Genomic DNA, 13400 nt, shown 5'->3' on the forward strand with positions numbered 1-13400 from the left:
AGGGGAAAATTATTGAGTATGTGAACAAAGTTCCGTATTGATAACTGAAAAGATTGGGAGCATACATATAAGGTATAGAAATCTCTTAATGATGTGAGGCCTTTTAGAGAAAATCGTATGAGTTTTGCCCAAAACGGATAATACTACATCAAGTTAAGAGTATCTTTGAGCCGTTTAAGTCTAACACTCAAAAATCTCAAGCAATGGAACTGTGATCATATATACATTTGTGATCTTCTCTCTCTCTCTATATATATATATATATATATATATATATATATATATATATATATATATATATATATATATATATATATTGACATTGTAAATAAATTATTTAAATTTCTCTTTGTGGTGCTTGATTGATATATAGTCAAAAAATACAAATTCTTTTATTGTATGGATTTTATAGAATAAGTTTAAGGGAAACTTAATATAGTTTGAATTTAAGCCACCCACTTCTTCTTTTTTTTTTTTCCACATGTTATTAATGGGAGCATCAGCTCCTCCCCATTTCACGAAAACATCATGGTTGAACCAGTCTAACAAAACTTGTATTTTACAACATTAAAGTTGCTGAAGTACTATATTAAGAAGCATCCAGGTAACAGATGAAGTAGTTAATTAAGTAGATATCTACTTGATGTATTTAGATATATCTATGAAAAAAATAAAAGGCGGTGAAAGACTTTGGTATTTGGAGCAAAAGTCATACATAAAGTCTTCCCATATTGTCATCTTCGCCTTTTTTAGGTCTCATTATCTCCAAATTCTTAACTTCTGAGTTCTTTCAAGAAATGGCACCTCTCAGAAAGAACACAATACAACATTTTACACACCCAGAACATTCATTAACAGAGTATGATTCCAACACTGGATATCTATGTGATGGTTGCAAAATCCCTGGCATAGGTAAAAGATATCGCTGCCATGGCTGCGAATTTGACCTGCATGAATACTGTGGAACATGCCCAACAATTCTTTCTTCTTTTATGCATCCGTACCATTCGCTCAAGCTCGTCGTCCGCAAGCCACAAGGCAATCGCCAATTCGACCGCATCTGCAACGTCTGCTGCGATTCTGTTGAAGGCCTTTTTTATCGGTGTGAGATTTGTGAATTCGATGTCCACCCTCTCTGTACTCAGTTGCCTGAAACTCTGCGCCATGTCTTGCATCAGGTAACTTATTAGATATCTAAACTGTCTAATTAGGAAAGTGTAGTATGGAATTTATAATATATAGTTCATGGATGGAAAACATCCATCATTCTAATATTAAATTTATACATAATGAAGAGAGGAAAATGAGAGAAAACAAAGTGATTTTTACGATTTGACCTTAATTTCTACATTTCATCTCGTTTCTCACGTGATTTACACACTGTTAGATAGCTTGTACGGTGGGAGACAAAAAGTCCCACATCGATGGACTTAAAGAGTTATTTGAGGATTTAGGGGTTGTTTGGTTACCGGTTGATAAGGATAATAATTTCGGGATAGAGATTGTATTTATTCCATATTTGGTTATAAGTATTAGCTAATACCTAGATAAATTTTACACTAAAATAGTGGGATTAGCTATCTCATATAGAAGTGATAAATGGACCTTAGGTATAACTCAACCTCAAAAACTAGCTTATGAGATGAGGATTGCCCAAGACCATATAAGGAGACCAATGTGATGACTCGCTATGTCATCATGCCACATAAGCTCCATTTGGCATAAATTAATGCCATGTGTAAGCTTACATAGAAGGAATGCTTGCATTTGTGAGAAGATTCTAGAGAAGTATGGACATTTCCTTTGGAAGATCCTAGATGTTTATGGATTTGCTAGGAAAGTCCTTGGAATCTTCTAGGCTTGTAGAGAATTCTAGAGAAAGCCCTTATCTTATAAATATTAAGGACTTGTGTAACAATTAATATTTACATACTAGCCCCTAGGAGACTAGTATATAAAGGGAGCCATTCATTTGTAATTCATCAAGCAAACAATTCAAGTTTTCTCTAATACAAAACTTCCTTTAACAATTCTCTTATGTTCTTTCTACCATTCTCTTAGCGATCTTGATTGTAGTAAGGCTGACTTGGCATACCAAGAACGTGAAAAAATTGTCAAGTGTCGTACGTGTACTTAGTTAACGACTAAGGACGTGACAACATGGTATCAGAGCAAAGGTTGCGACTAAGGGAATGACGAACGACGGAGAAATTAACGCTATCAACACCCAAGCCAACGTCATCCAGGATGCTGCTGGCAAGAGCGGCCGTAACAAAAAGAGTTATTTCACCAACAAGGGCCAGGAGGTGCCACCCGAGGTTGTGTCAAACGAAGGGCTTACATCCCAAGAGCCATCTGCCACTGAGGCGAGCGAGGATGAAGTGGAGGTCCTGCCTGAGGACGTCTCGCTCGGTAAAGAGTGGGTGATGAAGATGAACGCGGGGATGGACGCCGTGGAGATCTTTGGCCAACACTTGGGGAAGGTGGAAGGCACCCTTAGCATTCTTGAGGGGCACACTCTTGAAGAGATTAAGAGCATCCGAAATGACTTGGAGGGACATACACTTACCGAGATGGAACTAAGGCAAACTATCAATGCCTTAGAGTGCAGACTCATGGAGGCTTTGAGTACTATTGATGCTATGAAGACAAAGATAGAGTCACTCGAGGAGCATGTTAGTGCTGGCGTGACCGAGGCAGCCAGCAATGTTGTGGTGACAAGGGAGGCCAAGATCGAGGCTCCCAAACCCCCGATGTTCAAAGGTGTTCGTGATGCATAAGAAGTGGAAAAATTCCTTTGGCACTTGGAGAACTACTTCAAGCACGGCAAAGTGAAGGACGACGAGGCCATGATCAACACTGTAGTGTTGTACCTCTCAGAGACTGCCGTGCTATGGTGGAGAAGGAAGATGGCTGACGTGGATAAAGGTCTATGTACTATTAGCACGTGGGATCAGTTCAAAGTCGAGTTCAAGCGACAGTTCTTTCCAAACAATGTCTTGTACAAGGCAAGGCGCAAGCTTAGGGAGTTGAAGAAAACAGGGAGCATACGTGTCTATGTCAAGGAGTTCACTACCCTTATGCTTCAAATCCCCAACCTGACCAATGATGACTTGTTGTTCCACTTCATGGACGGGTTGCAAAATTGGGCTAAGTAGGAGTTACAATGCTGACAAGTTGCAAATATAGACCAAGCCATAGTGGAGGCCGAATCATTGATGGATTTTAGGCATGACAAGCATGACAAAGGGAAAGTCAAAGAATCAATGTTTAACAATGTCAAAGGTGGGGGAGACCGTGGCAAAGGCAAGGAGATACAACAACAATACTATAAGAATCAAGATTCCAAAAAGTTGAGTGGCCGTCACGGCTATGCCGAGAAGAAGGCGCAGGCCGAGAAGAAGGGATGTTACATATGCGGAGGGCCGCACAGTTCAGGAATTGTCCCGACCTAAAGAGCCTTAGTGCCATGGTCCGTGAACGGAAGGAGCAGCCGCAAGGAGAGAGTTCGGGAACCTTACAATTAGGTATGATCGGATTATGCGGTGTTGTCACAAAGCAATCTATCCAACCTACCGAGAATGGAAACCAGTACGTGGATCTAACCATCAACAACAAGCCTGCTCGTGCAATGGTGGATACTGGAGCAACTCATAATTTTGTGACTGAGGCTGCCGCAAAAAAACTAGAATTGCAGCTTGCCCATCAAAGGCACCTTTCGGCGCACCAGTATTGTTCCAGAAGAAGAAAGATGGATCACTACGCTTGTGCATAGACTACCGAGCACTTAATAAGGTCACAGTGAAGAATAAGTACCCGATCCCGCTCATTGTTGACTTGTTCGATAGACTTGGGCAAGCCAAGTATTTTACCAAGGTGGATCTTCGCAAGGGCTACTACTAGGTTCGCATTGCAGAGGGGGATGAGCCAAATACAACATGTGTGACGAGATATGGAGCCTTTGAGTGGTTGGTGATGCTTTTCGGCTTAACCAATGCACCTGCCACATTTTGCACCCTTATGAATAAGATTTCACATCCCTACCTTGATCAGTTCGTGGTAGTCTACCTAGACGACATAGTCATCTACAACAACACCTTGGAAGAGCACATTAAGAACTTAAGGAAGGTTTTCCAAGTCTTGCGAGAGAACGGGCTATACATCAAGAGGGAGAAATGCGAGTTTGCACTATCAAAGGTGCACTTCTTAGGCCATGTTATTAGCAATGGCGAGCTACGCATGGACGAGGCTAAGGTACGTGCTATCCAGGAGTGGGAGGCACCTATAAAGGTAACTGAGTTGAGATCCTTCCTTGGCCTTGTTAACTACTATTGTCGGTTCATCTATGGCTACTCAGCAAAGGCCGCACCATTGACTGAGTTGCTAAAGAAGAACAAGCCATGGGTTTGGACGGAGCATTGTCAAAGGACATTTGAAGACCTCAAGGCAGCTGTAACAGAGGAGCCAATCTTGGCATTACCTGACTTTTCCAAGACATTTGAGGTGCATACAGATGCCTCAGATTTTACCATTGGAGGTGTCTTGATGCAGGATAAGCATCCCATAGCATTTGAGAGTCGCAAGTTAAATGAGACGGAGCGGCGTTACACTGTGCAAGAGAAGGAGATGACTGCTATTGTGAATTGCCTTCGTACATGGCGACATTATTTTCTTGGGTCGAGGTTCGTGGTCAAGACCGACAATGTAGCTACTAGCTACTTTCAGACGCAGAAGAAGCTCACCCCAAAACAGGCTCGGTGGCAGGATTTCTTGGCCGAATTTGATTATGTGCTGGAGTATAAGCCGGGCAAAGGTAACATTGTAGCCGATGCCTTGAGCAGGAAAGTCGAGCTTGCTGCAATCACTTCAACAAGATGGGACATTCGTGAGGCTATAAAATAAGGCATGCAACACGATCCAACAGCCAAACAACTTATCGAGTTAGCCAACCAGGGCGATACGAGATGTTTTTGGGTCGAAGACGGCCTACTACTCACCACAGGTCGGCGGGTCTACGTGCCTAATTTTGGAGACATTAGACGGCGGATTATAAGGGAGAGTCATGACACAATGTGGGCTGGTTATCCAGGCCAACGTCGCACTAGGTCCTTGGTTGAGTCAATCTACTATTGGCCACGCATGCGAGATGACATAGAGTGTTATGTGCAGACTTGTCTTGTCTGTCAATAGGACAAGGTTGAGCAACAAAAACCCGAAGGAATTTTGGAGCCACTACTAGTTGCAGAGCGTCCATGGGAGAGCGTGACTATGGACTTTATCACTTGCCTACCAAAGTCTGACGGTTATGGTACTATTATGGTGGTCGTGGATAGATTTTCCAAATATGACACCTTCATGCCCGACACACCAGGTTGCACTGCCAAGGAAGCCGCCAAGCTATTCTTTAAGAAAGTGGTGAATTATTGGGGCTTACCAAGGCATATTATCAAAGATCGAGACCCCCATTTTACTGGGAAATTTTGGAGAGAATTATTCGACATACTTAGCACGGAACTGCATTTTTCCACTAGTTTTCACCCACAGACAGATGGACAAATGGAACGGGTCAATGCCTTACTAGAATGCTACTTGAGGCATTATGTAAGGGCACATCAGAAATATTGGTCAAGGCTCCTAGACATCGCCCAATTCTCTTACAAATTGCAGCCGAGTGAGTCCACAGGGCGGACACCATTTGAGCTAGCCACAGGCCAACAACCACAAACTCCACATTCATTACTAGCCGAGTTCGAGGGAAAGAGTTTGGGGGCTTATCATATGGCCAAAGGATGGGAGGAGCAGCTTGACACTGTTAAGTCCTACTTGGATAAGGCAGCTAAGAAGATGAAGAAGTTTGCAGATCGTAAGCGACGTCCCACGAACTATAGAGTTGGGGACATGGTCATGGTAAAGTTTAATCCTAGATAGTTTAAGGCACTACGGGGCATGCATCAGAATCTGATTCGCAAGTATGAGGGGCCATTTAAGATAGTCGCCAAGGTAGGCAAGATCTCATACAAGCTTGACATGCCATCATATCTTAAGATCTACCCTGTCTTCCATGCCAGCATGTTTAAGCCCTATCATGAAGACAATGATGATCCAAGTAGGGGCCAATCAAGTCGAGCGCCTATTACTATCACCACCTCGCACGACCAGGAGATTGAGGCTATTATTGATTACCAGGCCAGGCGAAAACAAGGGCAAAAAACCACCACAATGTTCCTCGTCCATTGGAAGGGGTAATCACTGGAGGAGGACATATGGGAACGTTATGAAGATTTATGGCAATTCAAAGATAAGATCCAAGAGTTTATGCAGCAATATTGCGCCGCGGTCGTTGCAACATTAGGTGGGGGAGAGTGTGATGACTCGCCATGTCATCATGCCACATAAGCGCCATTTGGCATATATTAATGCCATGTGTAAGCTTACCTAGAAGGAATGCTTGCATTTGTGAGAAGATTCTAGAAAAGTATGGACATTTCCTTTGGAAGATCCTAGATGTTTATGGATTTGCTAGGAAAGTCCTTGGAATCTTCTAGGCTTGTAAAGAATTCTAGAAAAAGCCCTTATCTTGTAAATATTAAGGACCTGTGTAACAATTAATATTTACACACTAGCCCCTAGGAGACTAGTATATAAAGGGAGCCATTCATTTGTAATTCATCAAGCAAACAATTCAAGTTTTCTCTAATACCAAGCTTCCTTTAACAATTCTCTTGTGTTCTTTCTACCATTCTCTTAGTGATCTTGAGTGTAGTAAGGCTGACTTGGCATACCAAGAATGTGAAAAAATTGTCAAGTGTCGCACGTGTACTTAGTTAACGACTAAGGACATGACACCAAGGACCTCAAATCCCACCAATGTGGGATAACTCAACACCCTCCCCCCACGTTTACAGAAGACCGGGGGAGAGATATAACAAAAGGTTCGTGGAATAGAGGTAAAAGCAAAAGTAAGTCAAGGTCCAAATTTCATAATATTACATGCTACCACTGTGGCGAGAAAGGGCATATCAAAAGATTCTTCCACAAGTTGAAGCAAGACATTAGAGAAGGAAAAAAAGTTAAAAATAACGAGAACAATGTTGTTGTCATTTTTCGAGATGACTTTTATTTTTGCTCATGATGAAAATGTCATTAATTTTGTATCCCATGAGACGAGCTGGATAGTAGATTCTGGAGCTACCTCATATGTCACACCAAGAAAAGACTTTTTCTCATCTTATACTCTTATTGATTTTGGAGTGTTAAAGAAGGGAAATGCCAGTGAAGTTAAGGTGTTTGGTGTTGGCACATTTGTTTGAAAACTAATAATGGTTCGACGTTAGTTCTTCAAAATGTCAAACATGATCCAGACTTTCTTTTCAATTTGAACTCCGCAAGAATATCAGATAATGAAGGTTACCGTAATGACCTCTTTAATGTCAAATGGAAGCTCACCAAGGGTTTCATTAGTAGTAGCTCGGGGAGTTAAATCTTCTCATTTGATTGTGACACATGCTCTATTCTTAATGACTACATAAATCTGATGGAAAGTGACACTTTATCAGAATTGTGGTGCAGAAGATTGAGTCATATGAGTGAGAGGGGGATTACGTGTTTTGCTAAGAAAAGTTTGCTTTCTGGAGTAAAACAAGCAAAGCTAAACAGGTGTATACATTGTTTAGCTGGCAAACAGAAAAAGGTTTCCTTTCATAGCCATCCTCCTTCAAGAAAGACCGAATTGTTGGAGCTAGTACACTCTGATTAGTGTGGTCGTTTTAAAATAAAGTCAAAAGGTGGTGCACTTTACTTTGTAACCTTCATTGATGATCATTCTCGCAAGCTCTGGGTGTATCCTTTGAAATCCAAATATCAAATACTTGGCGTGTTTAAGGAATTCCAGGCCTTCGCTTAGAGACAAATGGGAAATAAATTAAAATGTATTCGCACTAACAATGGTGGTAAATATTATGGTCCCTTTGATAACTATTGCACAGAACAAGAAATTCATCATCAGAAAACTACGCCCAAGATGCCTCAATTGAATGGTTTGGCAGAAAGGATGAATAGAACTCTAATTGAGAGAGTTAGATGCTTGCTTTCAGAGGTTAAACTTCCAAATACATTTTGCGCGGAAGCACTTAATACTATTTTTTATATTATCAATTTATTTCCTGATGTTGCTTTGGATGGTGATGTCCTAGACAGAGTTTGGTTTGCTAAAGATGTTTCTTATTATCACCTAAGAGTTTTGGGGTATAAAGCTTGTGTGCATGTTTCTAAAGATGAAAGATCGAAACTGGATGTCAAAGCTAAGTAGTACATCTTTATCGGTTATAATAAAAATGAGTTTGGGTATCGTGTTTATGATCCAGTTGAAAATAAACTTATTAGAAGTCGTGATGCAATATTCTTTGAAGACCAGACTATTGAAGATATTGACAAAGCTGAGAAGATAGATTCTCAGAGTAATGAGAGCTTAGTTGATATTGATCCAGTTTCTATTGCTAAGGCACCTATTTCACATGAAGGAACCCAAGACAATAATGAAGATACTGATCAAGATCAAATTGATCATCATGGTATAGATGTTATGGATGCTCCAGTTGATGAAGTTGTGTTTGATCAACAACCAATTCCTACTCAGGTAACTAATTCGAATTCTCCTGAAGCCTCTCGTAGAAGATCTACCGGGGAGAAGCAAAAACCGATGCGCTATCCTCCCAATGAGTATGTACTTTTGACTGACATGAGAGAACCTGAGAATTATGATGAAGTCATATAAGATACTCACAAAGATCAGTGAATAGAAGCCATGAAAGATGAGATGAATTCACTCATTGAGAATGACACATATGAGTTAGTGAAATTGAAAAAAGTAAGAGAGCTTTATCAAACAAATGGATATTCAGAGTAAAGCAAGATAACTATACCTTTACACCAAGGTACAAGGTGAGTTTAGTTGTTAAAGGTTTTGACCAGAAGAAGGGAGCTGACTTTGATTAAATTTTCTTCCCTAATGTGAAGATGTCTTCTATTCATGTGGTTCTAGGCTTAGCTATGAGTCTAGATTTAGAGATTGGGCAGATAGATGTAAAGACTGTTTTTCTTCATGGTGATGTAGATGAGGAGATTTATATGGAACAACCTAAGGGTTTTGCAACTAAGATAAAGAAAACTATATCTATAAATTTGAAAAGAGCATGTATGGATTGAAACAAGCTCCAAAGCAATGGTATTTGAAGTTTGAATCTGTCATAGAAAAACAAGGATACAAGAAAACTTCTTTAGACCACTATGTATTCTTTCAGAAGTTCTCTGATGATGATTTTATTATCTTATTACTTTACATGATTGATATGCTTATTGTTGGCAAGAATAAATCCAGAATTGCAGTCCTTAAGAAGCAGTTGAGCAAATTGTTTTGCGATGAAGGATTTGGGGCCAGCAAAGAAAATCTTGGGCATTCAAATCCATTGATACAAAGATAAAAAGGAGTTATTTTTGTCCCAAGAGAAATATATCGAGAAGGTACTCAAGAGGTTCAATATGATAGATGCAAAAGTAGTTAGTACTGCTCTTGCTAAACACTTTAAACTGAGTATTAGTCAGAGTCCATCTACTGATGAAGAGAAAAAGGAGATGTCTCGTATTGCTTACTCTTGTGCCATTGGTAACTTGATATATGTTATGATTTGTACTAGACCAAATATTGCACATGCCATTGGTACTGTTAGTAGCTTCCTTTCTAATCCGGTAAAAGAACATTGGGATGTAGTAAAATGGATATTAAGGTATTTGAAAAGTAATGCAGATTTGAAACTGTGCTTTGGAAGTGGCAAGCCTGAACTTGTTTGTTACACAAACTCTGATTTAGGAGGAAATCTTGATAATTCAAGATCCACTTGCGGTTATTTGATCACTTTTCCAAAGGGAGCTATTTCTTGACAATCTAGACTACAGAAGTGCATAGCTCTATCCACCACAGAGGCCGAATATAGTGTTGTCACAGAAGATGCCAAAGAACTATTATGGATGAAGGATTTTATTAATGATCTTGGTTTTGAGTAGCCAAGGTACATCTTATTTTGTGATAATCGGAGTGCTATTTGTCTCACCAAGCACTCCACTTTTCATTTTAAGACCAAACATATAAATAGAAAGTATGGATGTGTGTGAACATAGTCCCCTATGGAAAGTAGAATGGAAAAAACTTCTACTTATAAGGAGTTATATACACTTAATGGTGTGAGGCCTTTTGGGAAAACCGTACGGGCTTGGCCCAAAGCGGATAATATCACATAATGTTAAGAGTATCTTTGAGGTGTTATAGCCCAACAACTAGTATCAAGCAACAAAAGAGAAATCTAACATAAGACTCACAAACATTTAATGTGGTTCGATTGACCTACGTTCACAAGCGAAGACGAGCAATTCACTCTATAGAAGAAAGTACAAAATATCGAGAGAACAACCTCACGAAGAGGCAGACACAAGTGACACACTAACAGTTGTCCCGAAAAGTTCTCCCTTAAACAAGACTCTCAAATCTCTTTTGCCTACATTGTGGATGTTGCTGAATGAGAAGGAAGGATCCTCAATTTATAGAGGTTCAAACATTTTCCTCCAAGAAAATAGAATAACTAAATATGAAAGAATTACAATTTCCTTCTAGGAAAAGATAAACCCAATTATGATAAATATATTGTCCTTCCTTCAAGTAATAGGAAAACCAAGTATAGTAAGAAAATCAAGGACAAGCACCTAACAATTCTCCCACTTGACCTGAATTTTCTGACAAAATAAACTCAATCCATCTTCTTCACATAACCTTCAACATGCCGCATCTCCGAATCTACACCACAAGTTTGTCTTAACGTGAGTAGTACTCTGGTAAAATATTTCATACAAAAAATCATGATTAACGTCAAATAGGATGCGACAACCAAACCTGCCAAGATAAACCTGCTTTGAACCTCGCTCTGATACCACTTGTTAGGACCGAAACAAATCAGGCGTCATGTGGAAGCTAGTAAAGCAACACTTGAACGACCCAAAGATACTCTTAATATGGTATGATATTGTCCACTTTGGACCAAGCCCGCGCGATTTTTCTCAAAAAGCTTCACACCACTAAGAATATCCAACTTCTTATAAGTAGAATTTTTTTCCTTTCTACTTTCGATGTGATATTTTGTTCACGTATACCCAACAAGAAGGTGGAATAGCTAATCACATGGGATATTTATCCCACTATTGTACCAAAAGTAAAAGGCTCACTATTTGTACTTAGATAAGTAGACCCACCAAGTACCATTGTATGTGTAATAAAGGACGGGGACTAAAGGATTACTCCTTCCGTTCACTTTTAGTTGTCCACTTTAAATTTTTCACGCTCCTTAAGAAATAATAAATGAAATATGTATTTTATAATTTTACGAATAACAATAATAGTATTTCCAAAAGTTTTGGGGAATAAATAGTTAATGATAAGGGTAAAACAAGAAAAAAAGATTGTCTATCGTTTGATTTAGTATAGTGGACAAGTAAAAGTGAAAATATATTTTTAGTATAGTGGACAAGTAGAAGTGAACGGATGAAGTATTTGTTTTCCGTCTAATTTCTATGACGGTTTTAGTATATTTTAAATTTAAATTTTAAATTATTAACTGCAAAAATTTGTTCAGATAAAGACACCTCTTACGAATAGTCTTCTTTCTTCTCTATAAATTCATTATCACTGAAAATGGCTCTACACACTGCAGTAACAATATATTAATAACTTTGAGAAATGCTGAAGAAACTTGTATGTTTCTCCCTGAAGAATAGACAGACAATATTTCTTTAAGGACAGTGTATTTTATTCACGCCTCAGAGTACTCTCTTTAATATTCTTCTGTTCAAATTTTCTAACACATACACTTTGACAAAATCAGTCATATTAAGGTCACATAAGCACATTATGCATAGGTAAAAAATCAGAGGTATTATTTATGTTACAAACTGTTGTATAATTCTGCAAGTATTTTGATGATAATTGTAAATTCAGGCCCATCCTTTAAGGCTTCTAGGCTCGTCCGAAGCAGGAACCTGTGCTGTTTGTAGAGGAGCATGTAACGCTTCTACATGGCGTTATAGGTGTCAACTATGTAAATTCGATATTCATATGGGTTGTCTTGTGGTACAATGTGAAAAGAAAACAACATGGCTAGGAATCACGACGTACGTTCCACCTTCTGTATTTCCTCATGGTGGAAATGGTAGACGGATTGGGAAAATTATGTTTGTGTTGGTGAAAATACTTGCAATGTCTGTATTAATATTTGGGCTGTGAAAGTACAAGAGGGAAGAGGAGTGAATATATTGTAACTTATTCGACTTTAAAGTATTTAGAAGGTCTTTTGTAAATTACTTTCAATCGAATGTAAAACCTCTTACCCAGCCAAAGGTTACTAAAATTTCATAATGTTAAGAATTCCTTGAAGTGTTACCACTTGTTATGTTTTAGTTTGAAAGTTTCTGCTCGCAGAATAATGAATTGAATACTGGAGATAAAAATCAAACAAAAATAGAGTAAGCAAGTAGTAATAAAGAGCTCAAAGGAAACAACAATCCTTTATTTTATCATAGGTTAGCCCAAATGCTAAGTCTACGTTCACTTCCTTAAACTCCCAAGAGATACAATCACTTATTATAGTATTAGTGGTAAAAACTTGCCGCGCCTCACAAACATGTCTCTCAAAATCGGTCTCAGAAGATGCGTGAATTAGGAAGCAACGCGTGTCAATCAGCAGTGATTCAATCATGTTCACAACGGATACAAACATGTGGTCGGATAAGACTAGTATTCTTTCTCTCAAGCTTTATACGAGTATTATCGAGATTTTCTAATTATTCTTGATTCCGGTGGGAACACTCTGGAGCTCAGGCTTGTCTTTTTCTCAACTCTCTTTATTTTATCGGATCAATTTAATCCATGTGTCTATAAACCACATTACAAATTTAACTGTACCGTTTTTTCAGTAAACAATTTGGCGCTCACTGTGGGCTTAGACAATTGTGGTGTTATTTTGATCTGTTTATCTTATACTAACGACCTTTGAAGGTTTATTTTGTTTTAAGCATACTATAGTTATGGCACACAATGATATCAATAACTCGCTCAATGTTGGAACAAACTACAACGATGAGCCCGTGGACAATCTCCATAATGAAAATCAACAGGATGATTCAACTAGTGAAACCCATCTCGATGGGAATGAGTCAACTCCTAACCGGGTAGAAAGAAAAATTCGACATGAGAGTAGTCCTACCCCTGATGATATGCATGGTGAGCTGGGGGCTATTACTGTGAAAATGTTGAGAGAACAACAATGGAAAATTATGGACCATCTCTCAAGATAGGACCGGAT

At 39.0% G+C, this 13400-nt stretch overlaps 1 protein-coding gene across 1 annotated transcript; it reads left to right on the top strand.

Annotated features, from left to right (window-relative positions):
* Positions 1 to 663: 663 nt before the first annotated feature.
* On the top strand, positions 664 to 12476 carry LOC107824633 (protein VACUOLELESS GAMETOPHYTES). The gene is made up of 2 exons (XM_075231569.1): positions 664 to 1178; positions 12038 to 12476. The coding sequence occupies exons 1-2, from the start codon at positions 798 to 800 to the stop codon at positions 12320 to 12322; spliced, it is 666 nt and encodes a 221-aa protein (XP_075087670.1). The 5' UTR covers positions 664 to 797; the 3' UTR covers positions 12323 to 12476.
* Positions 12477 to 13400: the final 924 nt, after the last annotated feature.

Source organism: Nicotiana tabacum, chromosome 2 (assembly GCF_000715075.1).
Source record: "Nicotiana tabacum cultivar K326 chromosome 2, ASM71507v2, whole genome shotgun sequence".
In the NCBI taxonomy this organism is placed as follows: Eukaryota; Viridiplantae; Streptophyta; class Magnoliopsida; order Solanales; family Solanaceae; genus Nicotiana; species Nicotiana tabacum.

Coding starts and splice junctions, on each gene's coding strand:
- LOC107824633 (XM_075231569.1), top strand. CDS start 798: ATGGCACCTCTCAGAAAGAACACAATACAACATTTTACACACCCAGAA. Junction 1,179..12,037: donor TGCGCCATGTCTTGCATCAG/GTAACTTATTAG, acceptor TTGTAAATTCAG/GCCCATCCTTTAAGGCTTCT.